The sequence below is a fragment of the Chionomys nivalis genome, chromosome 6, assembly GCF_950005125.1.
Source record: "Chionomys nivalis chromosome 6, mChiNiv1.1, whole genome shotgun sequence".
NCBI lineage: Eukaryota > Metazoa > Chordata > Mammalia > Rodentia > Cricetidae > Chionomys > Chionomys nivalis.
This window is the reverse complement of record NC_080091.1, coordinates 4,413,491-4,434,058: the sequence shown is the minus strand read 5'-3', so window position 1 is coordinate 4,434,058 and position 20,568 is coordinate 4,413,491. Positions and strand designations below refer to the sequence as shown.

General features: G+C 58.2%; 3 protein-coding genes and 1 non-coding gene across 8 annotated transcripts; 1 reads left to right on the top strand and 3 right to left on the bottom strand.

Annotated features, from left to right (window-relative positions):
- Window positions 1–21: 21 nt before the first annotated feature.
- Window positions 22–128, bottom strand: LOC130876669 (U6 spliceosomal RNA). The gene has a single exon (XR_009057322.1). It is a non-coding gene; the product is annotated as a U6 spliceosomal RNA (small nuclear RNA).
- A 254-nt stretch (window positions 129–382) lies between these two features.
- Window positions 383–13,093, top strand: Med16 (mediator complex subunit 16). 4 transcript variants are annotated; one of them, XM_057772573.1, is made up of 15 exons: window positions 383–497; window positions 1,261–1,426; window positions 1,686–1,793; window positions 1,929–2,098; window positions 4,260–4,691; window positions 5,117–5,222; window positions 6,861–7,016; window positions 7,611–7,819; window positions 7,929–8,135; window positions 8,777–8,987; window positions 9,434–9,567; window positions 9,971–10,163; window positions 10,300–10,516; window positions 11,004–11,087; window positions 11,414–13,093. In XM_057772573.1, the coding sequence occupies exons 1-15, from the start codon at window positions 420–422 to the stop codon at window positions 11,538–11,540; spliced, it is 2,598 nt and encodes an 865-aa protein (XP_057628556.1). In that variant the 5' UTR covers window positions 383–419; the 3' UTR covers window positions 11,541–13,093. The 4 variants fall into 4 exon arrangements, with proteins under 4 accessions (XP_057628556.1, XP_057628560.1, XP_057628559.1 ...); XM_057772577.1 differs by lacking the exon at window positions 383–497 and adding an exon at window positions 743–829; XM_057772576.1 differs by lacking the exon at window positions 383–497 and adding an exon at window positions 805–860.
- Window positions 13,094–13,160: 67 nt separating this feature from the next.
- Window positions 13,161–15,156, bottom strand: Cfd (complement factor D). 2 transcript variants are annotated; one of them, XM_057772579.1, is made up of 5 exons: window positions 14,966–15,156; window positions 14,128–14,281; window positions 13,893–14,040; window positions 13,502–13,759; window positions 13,161–13,362 (listed from the first exon to the last, which is right to left on the bottom strand). In XM_057772579.1, the coding sequence occupies exons 1-5, from the start codon at window positions 15,018–15,020 to the stop codon at window positions 13,201–13,203; spliced, it is 777 nt and encodes a 258-aa protein (XP_057628562.1). In that variant the 5' UTR covers window positions 15,021–15,156; the 3' UTR covers window positions 13,161–13,200. The 2 variants fall into 2 exon arrangements, with proteins under 2 accessions (XP_057628562.1, XP_057628561.1); XM_057772578.1 differs by having other exon boundaries at window positions 14,128–14,284; window positions 14,966–15,155.
- Window positions 15,157–16,550: 1,394 nt separating this feature from the next.
- Window positions 16,551–18,510, bottom strand: Elane (elastase, neutrophil expressed). Its single transcript, XM_057772780.1, has 5 exons — window positions 18,434–18,510; window positions 17,830–17,986; window positions 17,572–17,713; window positions 16,962–17,195; window positions 16,551–16,877 (listed from the first exon to the last, which is right to left on the bottom strand). The coding sequence occupies exons 1-5, from the start codon at window positions 18,495–18,497 to the stop codon at window positions 16,677–16,679; spliced, it is 798 nt and encodes a 265-aa protein (XP_057628763.1). The 5' UTR covers window positions 18,498–18,510; the 3' UTR covers window positions 16,551–16,676.
- Between the last annotated feature and the right edge of the window lie 2,058 nt (window positions 18,511–20,568).

The following is a 20,568-nucleotide window of genomic DNA, read 5'->3' as shown; positions in this document are numbered from 1 at the left end:
TTGTGTAACTGGAAGATGAGGAAAAATATGGAACGCTTCACGAATTTGCGTGTCATCCTTGCGCAGGGGCCATGCTAATCTTCTCTGTATCGTTCCAATTTTAGTATATGTGCTGCCGAAGCGAGCACGAGTTAGTCCCTCGCCCGAGCGGTATTTAAAGGCAAAAAACTCAGTCTCCTCTTAGTTAGGGTTACTACTTTTTGGGTTTGAAATTGTAGTATGTTTTTATTTTCCCCTGTATAAACTAAATGTTATCATGTAAGATGTAGCCAGTGATCAGAAATGAGAGATAATTTGTCTTCTATCGCACAAAGAGTCGCAATGGATACTAGGAATTGCTATATGCAAATTAACAGGGTAGGGGGCGGAGCCACGGCTTTCCCAGAAGTCTGTGCGAGGGGGCCGGCGCGGTCCGAGAGATGGCGGCGCCGGATCCCGGGCGGTGGGGCGAGTGTGGACCGCGACCGCCCGGCCGACTGAGCGCTCGGGGTGGACAGGTCAGTGCGACGTGCAGGCCGCTGGACGCGTGGCCGGCGCAATCCGTGTGAGGCCGGCGAGCGGAAGGCCGAGGGGCGGAGCCTGCGGGGGTCAGAGGGCGGGCGTGGGAGCAAAGCCTGCTGGGTAGCAGTTGGTGGGGAAGCCTGCGGCTGCGAGGCTGCGGAGGGGGCGCGGCCCGAGCGGAGGGGCGGAGCCTGAGAGCACCAGCCAACCAGAGACTGCGGGGTAGGGGCGTGGCCTGAGAAAATGAAGCTGCTCGAGGGGCGTGATCTAAGGAGCGGCGTTTAAATGGGGTGTGGGCGTGGTCTGTCGGCCTGATGCTGATGGAGGGGTGCGTGGCCCGATAACCACAAGCTGAGAGAGTCCGTCGCTGGTAGTTGGTTTGGCGGCGGCACCTAGGGTTTCAGAAGGCGTGGGTGCAGCTTCAGAAGCTTGGGAGGGGCGTGGCTGACTGTACCTGGGTGTAGGCTACGGTTTAAGACTTAGGTCTTGGGACGCGGCCTCGGGTGCTAACTTGTAGGGGGCGTGGCCTGAGCTACTAGCCGGGGGCGGGGCGTAGGGCCTAAACTTGGAGTGTAGGTTGAGGCCCAGACTTGAAGGAGAAGTGGGGTGCCTGGTTATGGGGGGTGCTTAGTGCTTTTGGAGGCTAAGCTCAGGCTGGGTGGGGAGGGGTGACTTTAGGCCCGGCGTTTATGGCAGGACCCGGGCTTCAGTGGCCTAGATCCACTTCAGCTGGGGTCTTGGGGTTTTCCTTGTTCCCAGGAGCCAGGGACCGTGCTGGGTGCGGTGGGCATGATGGACCTGGCCTACGTGTGTGAGTGGGAGAAGTGGGCCAAGAGCACGTACTGCCCGTCGCTGCCCCTGGCCTGTGCCTGGTCCTGCAGGAACCTCATCGCCTTCACCACGGACCTCCGAAATGACGACCAGGGTGAGTGTCCGTCCGTACACATGTGACCCAGTTTGAAAGGCTCAGGATGGCAGAGCCAGGCTCTCTGTTACGAGTTAGAGGGTTTAGAGAAGCCACCATCCTCCAGCTCCAGCGATAGTGCCCCGGAAGGGGACGTTGTGGTCACACTGGATAACCCTGCCCACGGGATTAGCAGCGTAGAGGAGCAGGAGCACCCAGAGAGAGGTGAAACGGGGTACTGTGAGCCGCACTGACCTTACCTGCTCTCCATCCATTGCAGACCTAACACACATGATCCATATCCTAGACACGGAGCATCCCTGGGAAGTGCACTCTGTCAACTCTGGCCACAGTGAGGCCATCACCTGCCTGGAATGGGACCAGTCAGGTGAGGCTGCCAGGTTTGCTGTCGGTGCCGAGCCCTGAGCACCACGGACCACCTTCTCCAGGCCAGGGGGCCCGCTGGGAGTCCAGAGTCGACGTGTCCATCAGGAGGGCTCCTGACGCAGCTCTGTCACCACAGGCTCCCGGCTCCTGTCGGCCGATGCTGATGGGCGGATCAAATGTTGGAGCATGGCTGACCACTTGGCCAACAGCTGGGAGAGCTCCGTGGGCAGCCAGGTGGAGGGGGACCCCATTGTGGCTCTGTCGTGGCTGCACAACGGTGTGAAGCTGGCGCTGCACGTGGAGAAGGTGAGAGACCCACTGTGGACGGAGGGGCACGGGGCGGAGGGGCGAGTACCCGGCCGTCAGCATCCTGTCGGGCTCCGGGCCCAGCTGCTGTTGCCCTGTTCACAGTGGGATACCCGAGCTCCTGTCCGGCGAACACAGACTTAACTGCTGCTCTTACCCCAGCCTCCCCGTTGCTGATGGCCCCTTGACCTTGTTTAACAGACAGCCGTGTCAGTGACATCCCATTTTACAGATGGCCGCCATGTGGCCTTCAGACCCCAGTCAGCCTTGGTTTAGTGGTGACCCAGAATTCCCTGTCCGTGTGTACGCTGGCGTTCAGCATGAGGGAGAAATGAACACCAGCAGAGTTGAACTCCAAGAACCCATTTCTTCAGTAGAGCAGGGGAGGAAGGGAGCGCGGCTAGACCTTGGTGCCATGGTTGTGCAGGGCCACGGGGCCTAGTAGCCTCGCAGTGCCTGCTGAGGCCACACTCACCTGTCACAGGCTTTCTTGGGCCACCAGCCAGCTCCCAGATCACGGCATGTAGACGTGTTAACTACTAATACTTGGCTTTAGCGTAGACTTGCCCATGAGCTCTTTTTTTTTTTTTTTTTTTTTTTTTTTTTTTTGGTTTTTCGAGACAGGGTTTCTCTGTGGTTTTGGAGCCTGTCCTGGAACTAGCTCTTGTAGACCAGGCTGGCCTTGAACTCACAGAGATCCGCCTGCCTCTGCCTCCCGAGTGCTGGGATTAAAGGCGTGTGCCACCACCGCGCGGCGCCCATGAGCTCTTATAACTAATTTCAGCCTCCGGCTTTCACCTTCCTTCACCCCACAGGGCCTCCTTTCCTCGCTGCCTCGTTGGCCCCAGGCGTTGTCCTCCCTCCCCCCTCAGCCCCCCCCCCCCCCCCCCCCCCCCCCCCCCCCGTCTCTTTACTAAATAAATCAGGAGCCTTAGGCAGGCAAGGTCAAACAGTTAAACAACTGTGGCACGTAGTTGAAGTGATATTCCACAATACCTACCCATAAAAAAAAAGTTTGGGTGGGCCAAGTGGTGGTGGCGCACACCTTTAATCCCAGCATTTGAGAGGCGGATCTCAGAGTCCAAGACCAGTCTGGTCTGCTCTGCAGAGCAAGTTTCAGGACAGCCAGGGCTACACAGAGCAACCCTGCCTCAAAAATAAATAATTAATTAATTAATAAACAAATAAATAACAAGGCTAGACCTAGCGGCACAGACCAACCCAGCACTCAGGAGGCAAATAGCCCTCTCTGAGCTTGAGGCCAGCCTGATCTACATAGCCAGTCTTAGGCCAACCAGGGCCGAACATTGATACTCTGTCTCACAAATTCAATGTAGGGACTGGAGAGGTGGCTCAGTGGTTAGAGCACAGGCTGCCCCTGCAAAGGATCTGGGTTACATTCCCAGCACCCACATGGTGGCTCCCAGCCATGTGTAACACCAGCTCCATGGATCCAACACCCTCTTCTGACCTCCATGGATACCTCACTCGTGTGGTGGGAGAACACTCAGACACAAAAAATACAATAAATTTTGTTTTTCCCCAGTTTTTTGAGACAGCCCTGGCTGTCCTGGAACTGACTCTGTAGCCTAGCCTGGTCTCAAACTCAGAGATCCTCCTGCTTCTACCTCCAAGTGCTGGGATTAAAGGAGTGCACCACTATGTAAATAGTGAGCCTGGCTATAAGTCTTATATTAACTTATAAAGTTAACGTAAAAAGAGTTTTATTGCGCTCGTCATGGTAGTGCATGCCCGTCATTTTTGCACTTGGAAGGCTGAGGCAAGAGGATCATAACTTTGAGTCCCGCCTGGGCTGCATACCCTGTCTCAAGTAAACAAGGTGCATTTTGTATGTAAACGACCCCAATTTGGACCTCTGGACCACGAGGACGAGAGTGATTGGCGCTGAGACAGCGCTGCACAGGCAGTGTCCGCGGCCCCAGCTGCTGCCTCTGCAGCACAGGCGGAGATTGCGCCTTGAGGTCACAACCGAGAAACTGCAGGGCCAAGTTTGATGCCCAGAGAAAAATGTCACTGCTTGCACATTACAGAAGAGGAGACCAAGAGTTAGAAGGCCCCATCATGCAGTGTGCTCTGGGCTTATGGGGATCAGCGAACGTGAACCCCAAGGGTCTGAGCAAGCCCTTCCTCCCTCCTCCAGTCAGGTGCCTCCAGCTTCGGGGAGAAGTTCTCACGTGTAAAATTCTCTCCATCACTCACACTGTTTGGTGGCAAGCCCATGGAGGGTTGGATTGCAGTGACAGTCAGTGGCCTGGTGACTGTGTCCCTGCTGAAGCCAAGCGGGCAGGTGCTGACATCCACGGAGAGCCTGTGCCGGCTGCGTGGCCGGGTGGCGCTGGCCGACATCGCCTTCACGGGTGGCGGGAACATTGTGGTGGCTGCTGCAGATGGCAGCAGCGCGTCACCCGTGAAGTTCTATAAGGTGTGCGTGAGCGTGGTGAGCGAGAAGTGCCGCATTGACACGGAGATCCTGCCCTCCTTGTTCATGCGCTGCACCGCCGACCCCAACCGCAAGGACAGGTTCCCCGCCATCACACACCTCAAGTTCCTGGCTCGAGATATGTCTGAGCAGGTAAGCGAGGCTTCATCTCCAGCCTGGGGGCAGAATCTGACAGGGACCTGGTGGGGCAGAGAGGGTCCCTGCTGGTGGCCCACCTCTGCCAGCCCCTGAGGCCCTACATCCCTGGGCCCCTTTCTCCACCTTCAGATCTAGCACAGTGTCTCTATTCTGTCTGCCTCTCACCGTCCTGCCTCACAACCCCAAGGTGAAATCAGGCTCTGGATGGTCTAGGCAAGTCCCCAGTCAGGGTCCTCAGCTTGAGTCCCTCTCACGAGTCCCCTCTGCCTGACTTAGAATATGTCCTGTCCCATCTTTGGGGCTCTCTTCCCACTGAGTTCCCACTGCATCTGTGAATTCAGGAGGCCCCTCCTTCTTGAAGGCCCTGCAATCTTGTACTGACAGTCCAGTGTGAACCCTGTCCTCACTGACTCCCCCAGGTGCTCCTGTGTGCGTCCAGCCAGAGCAGCAGCGTGGTGGAGTGCTGGTCCCTGCGGAAGGAGGGCCTGCCTGTGAACAACATCTTCCAGCAGATCTCGCCTGCGGGTCAGTCTCTGGGTTCCTCATCTTGTGGGATCTGGGGGTTTATCTCAAGACAGGGTCTTATGCCGGGCGGCAGTGGCGCACGCCTTTAATCCCAGCACTCGGGAGGCAGAGGCAGGCGGATCTTTGTGAGTTCGAGACCAGCCTGGTCTACAGTGTGAGTTCCAGGACAGCCATCGCTACACAGGGAAACACTGTCTCGAAACCCCCCCCCCCAAAAAAAAAAAGAGAGAGAGAGGAAAGAGAGAGGGAGAGAGAGAAAGACAGGGTCTTTGCGTGTCCCTGGCTGGCCTTGAATGCACAGAACTGCGCCCACCTCGGCCTCCTGATCCCTGTTAGTTCACTGAGATGAACTGCACAGCCCAGGAGGCTGTTGTCTTCCTGGCTGGAGTGGGATGCAAGGCCCCCTCGTCAAGACACTCTGCGAACCCTCTGCGAACCCCAGTTCAGAGAGGAGGCTGGCAGTACCAGTTCACTTCCCCAGTCAAGGCCCCTAGTCAAGACACCCTGCGAACCCCAGTTCAGAGGGAGGCTGACGGTACCAGCTCACCTCCCCAGAGCACCTCCTGTAACCCTCCGTGGTCTCCCACATCCACACCCACGCTTGCTTACAGATGGTCACCTTCCTTCCCTGAGGCTGCCCTGGCATGGCCATCCCCAGTACAGACAGGAAGGTGAGAGGGAGCGGGCAGAGCGCTAATGGACTCCTGGTGGCTCTGACAGTGACTGGAGGACCTAATTGGAGGCCTAATGAAGTTGTGTCAAGAGGCCTCTCGCTGCAGTTCCGCAAACTGCCCTTTGTGGCCAGCGAGTAATTAAATGTGAATGGTGGCCCGCTGTGCTTCCTGCAGAGGGCTGTGAGTCACCGCAGTCTAGCCGGGCAGGGCTGCACGCACTAGGCCCGCGCCCGCCACACATGCCCACTGAACCTTTTCTGCGCATCCCTAGAACATGCCGCCTGCCGTGCATCTGGCCTAGTTCTCCTGCTCAGTGGGTGGCGCCTGGCAGCCAGGCTGAGGTTTGGTGACCATGGTGACAGGGACTGTCTGTAGCAGGGACCACTGGCTGCCATTGGTCACTGGCTTGTTTGGGTTTTGAGAAAAGTCCTGAGCTCTGTAGCCCTGTCAGCTGTCCTGCCTCCACCTCTGCTTCCTGACTCCCTTGTGAGAGCAGACTTCAGTGCAGGGAGCCCTGACTGCTTTAAACAAGAGGCTGTAGCCTCTCTGGCCTCAGTGTCCTTTGGGAGTGACACCTGCTGGTGCTCTCTGTGGAGTCAGGACTGGTCTCAAAGATGGAGACTGACTATAGATAACCCATCCAAGCCAGAGCACTCGGGGGCTGGGCTCCATCTCCAGCAGTGACCTGGACATAGTGGGGAGTGCCTGTCATCTCAGCACCAAGGAGGTGGGGGCAGGAGGGTCAGTAGAGGGGTCAAGGCTGGTGTGGGCTCCGTGAGACCCTGTTTCAAAGAAAACAAGAAAAATCCTTGGATTGCTCCTACTGGTCCTCAGGTCACCTGGCTGGAGGGGAGGAGAAGTGCTCTGATTGGCCATGCTGATTGGGACAGGAGTGACCCTGCTGCCCTGAGGTGGTCTTTCTGTACCCCTCCCATACCCCTCTTTTCCTGTCCCCACTGTCCAGTTGGTGACAAACAGCCCATGATCCTCAAGTGGCGGATCCTGTCGGCCACCAACGACCTGGATCGCGTGTCAGCAGTGGCCCTGCCCAAACTGCCCATCTCACTCACCAACACGGACCTCAAGGTGGCCAGCGACACCCAGTTCTATCCCGGCCTCGGTATGTTAGACCCAGGAGCGCCCCCCAGCACCTGGGGTGGGAAGGTGGGTTCTGAGTGCTGTGGGAGTGTGGACTGTCCCTCAGTATCTAGGTCCCGAAAGCTGCCAGATAGCTGCACTGCTTGATATGTAAAGAGCTATGGCTAGTCGCCTCAGAGCTGCGTTCCTGAGTGCGTAAAGAACTGGAGCTGATTAACATGGTCACAGCTGTAGCCGGTTACTAGAAAGCTGTGCCCTTCACATGTAAAGAGCTACGGCTAATTGACTGACTTGGGAACATGGGGTAGAACCCTTTTGCAGAGACAGACACATACAATCACCAGAGTATATATATGGTCCAGGGCTCGGATCCTGTCAGTCAGTTATGTGCTATCTCAGCTGCTCAGCTGTGAAATGGAGTTCCTCTGCGCTTCTAGGTCCTTATTCTCCTGCTCTCTCCCAAGTGACGGGAGAGTGCCCTAGCGGTGGGGGCGGTGACCAAGCCTAAGGAGGACCCTGGGACAGAGCCGGGGCTCTCTGGTTCTTGAGGTCACTATGGGAGACAGGGAAGGCAGCTGCTGCCCACCCCGCCCTGACCACAGTCCTGCACCAGCAGGCCTGGCACTGGCCTTCCAGGACGGCAGTGTGCACGTGGTGCATCGGCTGTCGCTGCAGACCATGGCCGTGCTCTACAGCTCGGCCCCACGCTCGCTGGATGAGCCCGCCCTGAAGCGCCCCCGCACCACAGGCCCGGCCATACACTTCAAAGCCATGCAGCTGTCCTGGACGTCGCTGGCCCTGGTGGGCATCGACAACCACGGGAAGGTGAGTGCCCAGACCAGGAGGGTGAAGGGGTGGTTGGTGAGGGTGGGGAGGGCAAGTTGAGGAGGGGAGGTTGGGTAGGCAGTTCCCCTCAGCACAAGCCTCCTCCCAGCTCAGCATGCTGCGTATCTCTCCGTCGCTGGGCCACCCTCTGGAGCCCAAGCTGGCCCTGCAGCACCTACTGTTCCTGCTGGAGTACTGCATGGTGACCGGCTACGACTGGTGGGACATCTTGCTGCATGTGCAACCCAGCATGGTGCAGAGCCTGGTGGAGCGGCTGCATGAGGAGTACACGCGCCAGAAGCCCGCCCTGCAGCAGGTGGGTCTCACCCGAAAACTTCCCTCCTACTGTCCCCCCTCTGTGGGGTTGTGGGTAGGGCCCAGGGCCTGTCAGTGATCCTGGGGAGTAGCTCGAATCACCCCTTCGTCCTCATTCCCCAAGCTCAGAGGTCTGTCCACACTGTTCTTCCGTGCACCTGGTCAAAGGTGGACGTCACGGGACCACATGGGCTGCCAGAGGCCTTGGCCACTAGCCACCAGGGCAAGGGGAGAGCCGACGGCCATTCACAGAGGGTGACTCTGAGTGTGACTAGCCTGCGAGAGTGTGGGAGGGGGGTTTAAGCCTGTGGGCCCAGCATTCCAGAAACTGAGGCAGGAGGATCATGATTTTGGGGTCAGTCTGGGCTACAGAGCAAGACATTGCCTCAGAATGAAGCGGTCAGGGAAGACCGGGGAGCATAGCAGAGTGTGGGGACTCATAACTGGCCACTGTCACCCTTGCTAGTGGGTGTCCTCACAGTGCCAGGGACACTGGATCACAGAGAGGGAAGCCCAGAGGGAGGACCCACCTGCTTCCAGTTGCCTGGCAAGTGGCTCTTTACCCACTGTCCCGTGCTCTAGGCCTTCAGTGTGAGCCCAGCCTGCCAGACCTTCCACTCATGGCTGTGCCCGCCCCCCCAGGTCCTCTCCACCCGGATCCTGGCAATGAAGGCCTCGCTGTGCAAGCTGTCGCCCTGCACGGTGGCGCGTGTGTGTGACTACCACACCAAACTGTTCCTCATGGCCATCACGTCCACCCTGAAGTCACTGCTGCGCCCCCACTTCCTCAACACCCCTGACAAGAGCCCTGGGGACCGCCTGGCTGAGATCTGTGCCAAGATCACCGATGTCGGTGGGTGTTTGGCCTTCCCTGTCTGGAAATGGCAAGGACCATGGTGACCATTTAATCATAATTGGCCCTTGAGGTGGGTGCTGGAGAGGTGCCCAGCCCTGCACCAGAGCCCAGCCCTGTGCAGTCTTCATATCCTTAATGTTCTTGGGTTTGAGGCATGGCTTGGTGGTAAAACACCTGTCCAGCGTAAACCAGGTGTGGTGTAGCTGAACGTCATCCTTGGCTACAAAGCCAGTCGGGCCAGCCTGGACTGCGCCAGGTCCTGTCACGAAGCATCTCACACTGGAGCCGGGCTCTCCTTGTGCTCTCAGTGCTCTTTCAGAGCCGCGTGATGCTGCTTCCTGCACCGCTGCGGTGGTGACTTCCCGCCGCCTCACATGGGCAGGACCCTGCCCCGCCCTGGGACCTGTGGCCATCTCCCTGACCACCCGGTACTGTCCCCACAGACATCGACAAGGTCATGATCAACCTGAAGACAGAGGAGTTTGTCCTGGACATGAACACTCTGCAGGCTCTGCAGCAGCTTCTGCAGTGGGTGGGGGACTTCGTGCTCTACCTCCTGGTCAGCCTGCCCAACCAGGTGAGCCCCTTCCCGCCCCCCACCCCCGCCCCTCAGCTTCCCCTCTGGTCTCCCTGCTCCAGCCTGTGTTTTTGAGAGGCGGCTGTGTCCTAGCCTTTTGTTGAGGCAGCTTTGCTTAGGGCAGCTCCTGGCCCCAGAGCCGGTGACTCCTCCTCCTTGTCTGTCACAGATCAAGCCCCTGGCTTCCTAGGTTCTGTGGAAGGTTAAGACAGTTACGCTTGTCTGGGTTGGTGTCCACCAGGTCCCTGCCAGCGCCACAGACACTGGACTGGTCACTTGTGAGCCACACTGTTGGTCTGTAGGGCACTGAGCGCAGTTCTGGCCTCCCCCGGCTCTGTGCCTACTGTACCCCTTGTGGTAAAGGCCACATTGTCCCAGACTTCACCCAGTGTTCCCACCACAGGGCTCCCCGCTGAGGCCAGGGCACAGCTTCCTGCGCGATGGTGCCTCGCTGGGCATGCTGCGGGAGTTGATGGTTGTCATCCGCATCTGGGGCCTGCTGAAGCCCAGCTGCCTGCCCGTCTACACGGCCACCTCGGACACCCAGGACAGCATGTCCCTGCTCTTCCGGCTGCTCACCAAGCTGTGGATTTGCTGTGAGACATCCTCCCACCAAAAGACCAGCCCATCAGAGGGCAGGACCCTGGGGAGGCTGCCCCAGTGCCGTGTGGGTGACGAAGTGGCTTCCGGGGAAGGCTGTTCAGTGCAGTGACCTCCGACCCCTCCCTGTAGGCCGTGACGAGGGCCCAGCCAGTGAACCTGACGAGGGCTTGGTGGATGAGTGCTGCCTGCTGCCCAGCCAGCTGCTGGTCCCCAACCTGGACTGGCTTCCTGCCAGCGACGGCCTGGTCAGCCGCCTGCAGCCCAAACAACCCCTGCGCCTGCGCTTCGGCAGGCCGCCCACCCTGCCCAGCAGCTCCTCCACCCTGCAGTTAGACGGCCTTGCCAGGTGTGCCTGCTGCCCAGCCACCTTGGTCTCCCCCCCACAGGGTCTCTCGTCGGGTCTCTGCCCCAGTGAGGACTTTGTGTTCCACCTTTGCTGTGTGCATAGAGGTGTTTGGTTTTGTCCAATGAAGCCCAGGCTTGCTTCAGACTCCACATGGGAGGAAAGTGATCTTGAGCTCTGATCCTCCTGCCTCCAGCGCTGAGTGCACAGCTCTGGGTGTAGGATTCATTTCCTTCCCACTCTCTGGTTTGTGGAGGCTGCAATACAGCTCCCACCGGGTGGACCAGGCCAGCTCTCACCCCTGGGAGAGGGTTTGCTATGCCATCACACAGTGAGGCCTCTGCTCCCATCAACCCATATTCAGCTTGGAAGGTTCTAGAAACTTTGGACCTAGCTCACCAGGAAATAGCCATCAGCTCTTGTTTCTTACAGTTGAGCCTCAGGGTCATACACCAGAAGCCAACATCTCCCTATTCCCTCTCATCCCCAGGGCCCCTGGTCAGCCCAAGATCGACCACCTCCGGAGGCTTCACCTGGGCGCTTACCCAACCGAGGAGTGTAAAGCCTGTACCAGGTGAGGGTCTGCCGGCCAGGCCACAGACAGCCTGGGTCTGTAGGGCCAGGCAGCTTCAGGAGGCCCTTGGTAGTCTGTGTGGTACCTGGGGTGTGGTTTGGGGTGCACCCCCTTGGTAGTCTGTGTGGTACCTGGGGTGTGGTTTGGGGTGCACCCCCTTGGTAGTCTGTGTTGTACCTGGGGTGTGGTTTGGGGTGCACCCCCTTGGTAGCCTGTGTTGTACCTGGGGTATGGTTTGGGGTGCACCTCCTTGCCTGCTTGCATCCCTGCAGGCAGAGGCAGGCGGGGTGGTGGGAGGGCAAGTGTCAGCAGCCCCTGATCCCCAGGTGTGGCTGTGTCACCATGCTGAGGTCACCCAACAAGACGACAGCCGTGAAACAGTGGGAGCAGCGCTGGATCAAGAACTGCCTGTGTGGGGGGCTGTGGCGGAGAGTGCCCCTCAGCTGTCCCTGAGCAGACGCTGGGGCCTCGAGTCCCATGGTCACACCCAGGCCACACACAGAGCTTGGAGGAGTTGGTCTGTGTTGTCCACCCTTCAAAAGGTCCACAATCCATATGCCCCTGTCCAGGTTGGGGATGTCGTCCTCAGTTTCCCTTTTAGGCCTATAGGAGCGAAAGGTGGGCCCAATAAAGTTCTCTTGTCGTCCAGGCCTATTTATCACCACAGTCCCCCCCACTCTTGCCCTCAGATGTGCCCTAGCGGGCTCCCCCTCCCCACTGCCTCTCATCTGGTTTCTGGCAGCCTTTGCTCTTGGTCCCCAGGGTCCTGCCTTCAGTCTCCCCGTAGCATCTGCCCCTGCAGTCACTGGCAGCCAGGTCAGGCCTCGTGGAGCTGGGTAATTGGTTTTGTTGTTCCCCCTGGCCCTGTGGAGCAGAGAGTACAGGCCAGTGGCACACATGGCCCAGCCTGGGGAGGGCTGTGTTCAAGCCCTGGCTCCAGCTCACCGTGCTCCGACACAACCTGTGAGTGCAGCCATAGCCAGACACGGTAGCAGGACCTGGACCTGGTGGGGACCCCCAACCTGGAACCTATATAGCTGGGGATAACCTTGAACTCCTGTCTCTCCTTCATGAGTGCTGGGATAGCAGGCAGTGCTCCCATTTCGTCCTAGAACACTGTGCATCCAGAAGAGCCTGGGAGACCAGTGTGTCCCCTTCCTGTGATGGCCACTGCTGGCCCTAGGGTACTGCCTCTGCCCACAGAAGCCAGCAGCATGGTGTGGGGCGTGTTGGCCTTGCTCTAGCCATCCTTGACTTCCCGTGGCCAGGAAGTTCCCTTCCTCCTCACCAGCCTACGTGGCTGCTCACATCCTTTCTCTGCAGTGCTGGCCATGTTAGTGGATTCCAAGCCGTGTGGGAAACTGCAAGGAGCAGCTGAATGACGGGTGTCGGGGTGTGAAGCACCCTGGGATTGTGGGATAAATGGCATTAAAATGCTAGCCTCCCGAGGAGACACAACTGGGGCTTGCCTGTGCCCACCCCTCTGCTGGAGCCTGGGGAGGGCACACAGTAGGTGCTCAGTAAGTGCTTGTTCATAAAGATGAGCCTGCCTGGCAGAACCAGAATCCAGGCCCAGGCTCCAGTTCTACTGCCATTCCCAGCAAGGTCCTGAGACCTCTTAGGTGCTCAGTCTCCAATCCTACGGGAGGCCAAGGGACTATCGTTGTCTCAGTATCTGTTCTCTGGGGAGAAAGGCATGGGGCTTGACTCTGGGTTCTGCCCATTGTCACCCGCAGGGGACCTGGGGTGCTGATTCCACAGTTCTCCAGCCCATGTGGCACTGCAGACATCACTGACTCCCTCCTCAACGAATCAGTGTGGGCTCTGGGTCGGAATCCAGCCTTTGTTTATGGCCTCTCTGTGCCTCAGTTTCCCCTTTTAGTGTTTATGTCAACTTCAGAGCATCTTGGCAGTGATGTCTGACTTCTGTGGGGTAGGAGTGGGCCCGGCCCCATGGTTCCCTGAAAGAGCACGCGCGCCTCCGTGTGGCTGAACACGGAACTACCTGTCTTAAGCCTCCCGGGTGTGTGCGCGCTCGCAGCAGGCAGTCAATAAAGACTCCCTGGGCTCAGACAAATGCATTTATTGTGAGACACGTGTCTCCGAGATCCCCTCAGATCGTCAAGTTACCATTCCTGACGTTTTCGATCCAATCTATGTAGGTCGACACTCGGGTAAAGACGCCCGGCTTCTTGCGGTTTCCACAGACTCGCGAGCCCCACGCGACAATACCCTCGACCGTGTTTCTGCACACCAGAGGGCCACCGGAGTCTCCCTGTGGGGTGGGGCCGCGAGTGACGTTCCCGCCCAGTAGCCAAGCCACTGGCTCCCTGCAGCTCCAGGGCTCCTGAACACCACTCTTCCTGCAAGCCACGCTCCTCGCTGGCCTCTGCAGACCCTCGGGTTCCACTCACCCTGCAGGTGTCCCTGCGGTTGCTCTCTGCGCACATCATGTTCTTGGTGACGGCCCCGTCGTGATGCACGCGCTGATTGCAGGTGTTCCGGTCCATGATTGGCACTGTCAGGGTTTGCAGGACGTCGGGCCTTCGCCCTGCGTGGCTGACCACACCCCAACCGGCCACGTGGCAGAGCGTTCCGGAGGGCAAGTCTCGGTCCTCGCGTTGCAAGGGCAGAGGGTGCACGTAGGGGCCCAGCGAGACATTCTGGGACAGCTAAGGGTGGGAGAAGAGTAATGTCATGGTAGGGGCGGGGCTGGGAAATAGACTGGAGTGATGGTGCAGGAGGAAGGGTCGAGGCTAGACCCTGAGTGGAACCCAGGGGCTAGGAAGGACCCGGCTTCCTCACCTGCAAGAGGAGAAGGTCGTCCTCAATGCGGTCGGACCGGCTGCCCGGGTGACGCACTGCATTTTGTACGTCGTACAGCCGCTTGGAGGGTTCAGGCATGGACAGGGAGTGGGCACCCAGGAGCACTTGCACAATCTCATTCGTGGTCCTGGGGACGTGATGAGGGCCCACCTCAGATCCACTTCCCACCCTCCGGAGGCCCCACCCCCTCCCTTCCCCTACCCCGACTACTCACACTCCGTCCATGCAGTGCGCAGCACTCAGCACCCACTGCTCATCCACCAGGGTGCCACCGCACACGTGTGTTCCATTCACCTGCACCGAAGCCATGTAGGGCCAAGTATGAGCCTTGGCCTCCTGGCCACCCAGGATCCGGCCTCGGGGCTGCGCTGCTGCGGAAGGTGGTTGCACTATGATTTCTCTGGGCTGCACCCAGAGAGACGCCAGACACCACCTCCCCCGTCCTGTTTGCCCCAGATCCAGAACCCCATCCATCTCTATAAAATACACTTCGAGGTGCTGCAAACTCAGAAGCCTGGTGAGTGGGTGCACACCCCTCAAGACCACAGTGAACCTGCGGTAGCTGGAAGACAGCTCGCAGAGAATCCCGTCTCCTCTTCCACCATGCGGGTTCAGGAGATCAAACTCGGGTCTTCCGGCTTGGCCACCAGCCCCTTTACCAACTGAGCCTTCTCACTGGCCCCAAGGTGAATTCTAGTTCTTTTTTTTGTTTGTTTGTTTGTTTTTTTTGTTTTTCGAGACAGGGTTTCTCTGTGGCTTTGGAGCCTGTCCTGGAACTAGCTCTGTAGACCAGGCTGGTCTCGAACTCACAAAGACCCGCCTGCCTCTGCCTTTCAAGTGCTGGGATTAAAGGCGTGCGCCACCATCGCCCAGCAGAATTCTAGTTCTTTAATTCTATAAAGCCTACAGGTTTCAGATTCAGAGTCCTGCTGTTGATAAGAGCTCAGAGTCCAGGAGGCTCAGACTGCAGACTGGTATGTTTGACTGCAGGAGTGCACCCCTGGTGAGCCAGCCCGCTGCTGTATCCAGCTGTCCCTCTCTGAACCACTCACCACATTCAGCCGCCCGCAGGACCACCAGAACCACGAGCCACACAGAACTTTGCATTTTGACGCTAATGAGTCCAGATGCTGACCCAGGCACCGGTCCTCGGGGTCTATTTTATGGAGCAGGTACCTCCCGCCCCCAGTCTGCCTCCTGGGCAGAGAGCCAACTAGGGAACTGGGAATCTACTCTTTCAGATTTGAGTGTGTGGCCCTTCTGGAACTGCTTATATAAACCTTCCTTGTGCACGGGGCTCCTTCCTCTCCCTCCCGCCTGGGACCCCGGCCAGTGCCCATCCTGAAGGAGACAGCACTTGGGATGGGTGGGAGGCTGGACCACCCAGCACCCTGGCCCAGTAACTGTCCTTCCAGCCTGGTGTCTGTTGCAACAGCAGCGGCAGGAGGCCAGCTGGCGAACGTGTCTCCATCTTTTTACCCTCCCACACTTCCTCCTCCAACTTGGAAAAAGGTTGTCAGTGGGGGCAGGGAACTTGAATCGACATTTCTGTGGCCGTGAGGGGCCCACACCTCAGTAGCATGGCGGGAAGGAAATGAAAAGGAAAGTCCTATGGATTTTGCCTTCAGGTATGACCTGATCCCAGGCATCCTTTGCCTTTCTCGCCCAGGCTGCTCCCTGTCCAGGCTGCTCCCTGTACCGGTGCAGGGACCCTCACTGGAAAATCTGACCCTCATGTTAATCAAGGTCTTGACTGGCCGTGTCTAGGTCACAGTCCGCCCCTCTGCTTATCCCTAGGGTGGGTTTCGGAGTGGAGGGAGGAGGTGGGGGACTTGGAGGGTCCGCAAACCAGTTCCTCTCAGAGCAGTAAGTTCTCTCTTTGGGGGTAACTTAGTGTTGCAGATGTGATGTCAGAACCCCAGGAGTCTGCTTTATTAAAATCAGAAGCCACCTGGTACCTGAGGCTTTCAACCCCAGCACTTGGAAGGCAGAGTTAGGAGGATCTCTGTGACTAGGCCAGCCTGGACTACAGAGTGAGACCCTGTCTCAAAAGCAAAACAAAACAAAATCAGAAGCCTTTTAGGACAGAATCCAGATTGTGCAAAAAGAAACCCGAGAAATTAAAAAAAAAAAATTGGCTACCACCCAGGGTCAGGCCAATAGGACACACTTCAGCAAGCAACTCTGAGCCTCCACACGCTTGGGGGCCTGTCCTAGTGGGGTGGGGTACGGGGAGTGGACCACTTCTCACTTCATCTGCATGCTTTGTTTATTTCGATGTCCCATGTGCTGTGTGGCGGCCTGCAGGAGTCTCCCTCCACTATGCGCTTCCTGGGCCGGGCACCTTTGCCACCTCACAATCCTTATTGTTCTTAATTATGTGTATGGGGGGTGCATCGCATGCCTGGTGCCCACAGAGTCCAGAGGAGGATGTGGAGGCCTCTGGAATGGAACGGGAGCTATAGGTAGTTGTGAACCACCATGTGGGAACCCAGGCACTGCTGAGTCTCTCCAGCCCCTCACTGTGTAGGCCAGTGATCCCAGGAGGTGCCCCTCACACGAGGCAGTGGCTCTGTTTGGATTCTGTGGCATGGTCAACAGACACCAGATACTGTGTACTAAGGAAACATTGCTTTTATTGAGGGCCGCCAGGAGCAGCTGAGGGGATGGGCCAATCAGCTGGTCCCACTCTCGGGATCTCCGGGGTGGGTATGGGGCGGTCATCATGGATGAGGTTGATGGCAGGGGGAGGACAGGCAGGTCTTAGCTGGTCCCACTCTCGGGATCTCTGGGGTGGGTGTTGGGGTGGTCATCATGGCCGCGGATAACGGAGTTGATCCAGTCTGCGAACTCGGCCACAGGCGCAAAGGCGTCTGGGAACAATCCAGACCCGCAGCCCCCACGGATAAAGGAGTCGATGCCTTGGACAAGCCCATTACAGACCAGAGGTCCTCCAGAGTCCCCCTGTGGAAGCATCAAGGTCAGAGACTGGACCTCGAGGCCCGGTTACCCACACCCCACACTGGCAAGTCCCTCCTGGGTACTCACGAAGCAGATGCCTGCTCGACGCCGCGGCACCAGCGTGCACACATTCAGGCGGCGGCGGCAGAGGTTTGTCACCACCGTCACATTGAGCTGTTGGAGCACGCTGGGTGAAGGTCGGTTTGTGCCCAGCCTGCCCCAGCCCATGGCCAGGCATGAAGTGCCGTTATCCACGCCACGGCCCTGGGCAGGCAGCTGGGCCACCTGCACGTTGGTGTTAATGGTGGCTGAGCCATTGAGCTGTGGTGAGAGGAGAGACTTAGAAACCATTAAGGAGTCACAGGCCACGTTGGACATCGTGTGTCCCCACTTTCCTTAGTGCCCTGCCCCCAAGACGCACTCGAGGAAGAAACGAATGTTCCCCCAGGATCCCCAGAGCCGCAGGGTCAGTGCGTGGAGAGGCACAAAAAATACAGGCGTTTGTTGATTGAATGCTGCACCCTCACCATCTGGCCCACAGAACGGTTTTTCTCCACTGTACCGAGCTGGAACAGGGTCAGGGGGTGGTGGCTGCAGTTGCCCGGGTGTGTCCGTCCCCCCAACCTAGACCCTTCTCCACTGCGCTTTTCTCAAGCCTTTGCACCTGAGGCTCACCCTCCCGGACTCCCAAGCTCACCTGGATGATAACGATGTCGTTCACCAGACGCGAGGGGTCGAAGCCATTCTCGAAGACCCGCTGCACAGAGAAGATCTGCCTAGTGGGTTCCCGACGCCGGAGGTTGTGGGCCCCCAAGACTACCCGCACCGACCGGAAGTTTCTATAAACAGCCAAGAGGGGAAAGGGGGAAGGAGCGTGGGTGGAAGGCCCCACCTGACCTCCCCACTCTGGCCCATGTGGATGCTGAGGTCTGGGAGTGACGGAGGCCGGACTCACAGGCCGTTCACACAGTGGGCTGCTGACATGACAAAGTTTCTGGCGATGAGTGTAGCACCACAGAAGTGACCTCCACGTCGTTGCAGGGACGCCATGAAGGGCCAAGCGTGGGCCCGGGCTGGCTGGCCACCCACAATCTCTGAGGCCAGCACTGGACCTAGGGACACGGGGAGGAAAAGTGAGCCCCAGCCACCGAGTTCTTTGAACCCTTAATGAGAATTCAGAAGGTGGATGAGGGAAACTGAGGCAGAGAGGGTAGAGGACCTGCCCGGGTGCTCCTGGGCTTCAGACCCAAGCCCCGCCCCCAGGCTTAGAGCCCCTATTTCTGCCTGGCAATGGTGGCACACACTTTTAATGCCAGCACTCAGGAGGCAGAGGCAGGTGAATCTCCTGAGTTCGAGACCAGCCTGGTCTACAGAGGGAGTTCCAGGACAGGCTCCAAAACTACACAGAGAAACAAACAAACAAAAAGAACCCCCGTTTCCTGATAGTGCCCTGCCCACCAGAAACCTCCATGTCTTTCTAAAGTCCTGGGGGACCCGGGGAAAGACAGTGGAGCTGGACGAGCGGTCAGTGGGGTGGCTGCGCCTCCATGCGCACTCACCACCCAGGAGCAAAGACAGCAGCACCGGAGCCAGAGTTCGGCTGGATGATCGGCTGAGGGCCATGGTGAGGCTGTGCTCTCGTGGTTCCCCATGCCCCTACCTAACAGCCATACTTATAGCCCAGCCAGGGGCCGTTGAGTTGCCCCATGCTGGCCACAGCCCCACTTCCTCCCTGGGGACAGGATGGTGGGGGTAACATGGAGAGGTGTGTGCCCCCCCCCCCCGGGTCCCCACTTCAGCTTCATCCCTGCTATTGAATAGCAAGGAACACTCAGCAAGCCATCCTTTTCTCTCCTCCTTTTTAAAAACTAGGCCCTCATGCCGGGCAGTGGTGGCGCACGCCTTTGATCCCAGCACTGGGGAAGCAGCAGGCAGGTGGATCTCAGTGAGTTCAAGGTCAGCCTGAGCTACAGCAGGATCCATGAGGGCTAGGGCTACACAGAAAAACTGTGTCCCAATAAATAAATAAATAATAAATAAAATAGGATCTCAGGTAGCCCAGGCTGGCCTCAAACTCTTAGTTTCCCGGCCTCCACCTCTTGAGTGCTGGGATGGCAGGCATGCCCTCCAGGCTCAGCTTGGCGCTCTGTACCCAGCTACTCATATCTGAAGGCCAAGTCCTTTGCCTCTGTTTGCCTTAGGCGGGATAATAACAGCAACACGTGGTGCACTGGGTCAGAGGGGCCAGTGCCAACCTGACTTTTTCCTGGGGTGACAGAGTGGCTGGCTGGATCCTTACTTAAACCAGAAAAATTGAGGGACATGGCAGCTCTACCCACCCAGTGACAGGTGAGTGTGTCTGTGTGTGTGCTTGAGAAAAGGTCTCACTACGTAGCCCAGGCTGGCCTCTCAGAGATCCGCCTGCTCTGCCCGCCCCGCACTGGGACTAAAGGTGTGTGGCGCCATCATGCCCATGCACGGCCCATGCCCAGCACAACGGGTCATCTTAACCTGATTCACACTGCAGCAGCTCAGCCCCTAAATTGCAGGCCGCTCCTCACAATGGAGAGCTCACTCCCATCTGACCCCATCCATCCCTGGGTACCCGTGAGAAGGAATCGCTATCCTTGACAGTGGCCAGACTGTGGGTTCCCCTCCCACAAAGGAGACAGGACTTGGGGGGCCCAGCTCTCCCCCCACTCTGTGGCCAGCTCCCCTCCCATCTCTTCCAGGAGCTGCTGCCAAGGCTGTTGCAAAACCAACGTCCCAACTCTAGGATCGGGCATGGTGGGGTGGAGCCCAACGAACATGGGCAGATGGCCAGGGTGCCTGGGACCCCAGTGGGGACAGCTGCCCTCTTTCACCCAGATACACGCTAACTCGACTCCTTTCCTCCTACACAGTGAGTGCCTGCTGTATACACCATCCCTTGCCGCCTGGCGGGTAGGGCAGGGCAAACAAGATCAGGAGACCAGGTCTCATCACAGCTACACGTATTGAGCACCACCTGTATGCTGTGCTCATCCATGCTGCGCAGGTTAGGTCTGCATTCGGGTTCATATTCCTCTGCTGTGGAATTCCAGGCCCTGGGGAACCCCTCTGAGCTCAGGCTCTTCTCTGACTCCATTAGTGTTCCCAAATCCCCAGTGTCTCCACACTGGGACCCCACCCCAGGAGTTGGAGGATTGAAAAGAGGCTGGGGTTCAGTGGGCAGTTGCCCTCCTGGAGCGCACCAAGTCCCGGAGTGGCTGCTCACACCTGTCATCCCAGCACTTGGGAGGTGAAGGCAGGAGGATCTTCGGCTTTGTAGGGAGTTAGAGGCTAGCCTGGTTTTCATGAGACTCTCCCAAAGCCAAAGCAATGTTAGAGAAGGAATAAGCCTGTGGCCCCGGAACAGCGCCACCAAATGGTGGCACCAAGAAAAGTCAGAGAACAGCCCACTCCCACTTCCTAAGACCCTGTGAGGAGACCGCCCCTCTCTCACCCTTCCAGGGTTTTCCTCCTCCCTGTGCTGGCCCCAGCTCATTTCCCTGCCGCTGGGGAAAACCCGAGGCTTCCACGGCTGCCCCTTGCTCTTTTGGCCTCGCTGTGCCCGTCCCTTGGGTCCCGCCCCCTGCTCCCGGCTTTCCCACTGCCCGTCCACCTTGCCTCCTCCAACAGGAAGGCCTCCTATCTGCTTTGACAGGATCACAAC

Bases quoted from the DNA above. Each gene is read 5' to 3' on its own strand.
- Elane (XM_057772780.1), bottom strand. From the start codon at position 18,497: ATGGCCCTCAGCCGATCATCCAGCCGAACTCTGGCTCCGGTGCTGCTG. The intron at 17,987-18,433 runs GTGAGTGCGCAT...CCGTGTCCCTAG, and splicing joins GCTGTCTTTGCTCCTGGGTG to GTCCAGTGCTGGCCTCAGAG. The intron at 16,878-16,961 runs GTGAGTACCCAG...ATGCTTCCACAG, and splicing joins GTCGAGCAGGCATCTGCTTC to GGGGACTCTGGAGGACCTCT.
- Cfd (XM_057772578.1), bottom strand. From the start codon at position 15,020: ATGCAAAGTTCTGTGTGGCTCGTGGTTCTGGTGGTCCTGCGGGCGGCT. The intron at 13,760-13,892 runs GTGAGGAAGCCG...TCCCACCCTTAG, and splicing joins ACGACCTTCTCCTCTTGCAG to CTGTCCCAGAATGTCTCGCT. The intron at 13,363-13,501 runs GTGAGTGGAACC...CCCACCCCACAG, and splicing joins ACCGCAGGGACACCTGCAGG to GGAGACTCCGGTGGCCCTCT.
- Med16 (XM_057772573.1), top strand. From the start codon at position 420: ATGGCGGCGCCGGATCCCGGGCGGTGGGGCGAGTGTGGACCGCGACCG. The intron at 7,820-7,928 runs GTGAGTGCCCAG...GCCTCCTCCCAG, and splicing joins GCATCGACAACCACGGGAAG to CTCAGCATGCTGCGTATCTC. The intron at 8,988-9,433 runs GTGGGTGTTTGG...CTGTCCCCACAG, and splicing joins TGCCAAGATCACCGATGTCG to ACATCGACAAGGTCATGATC.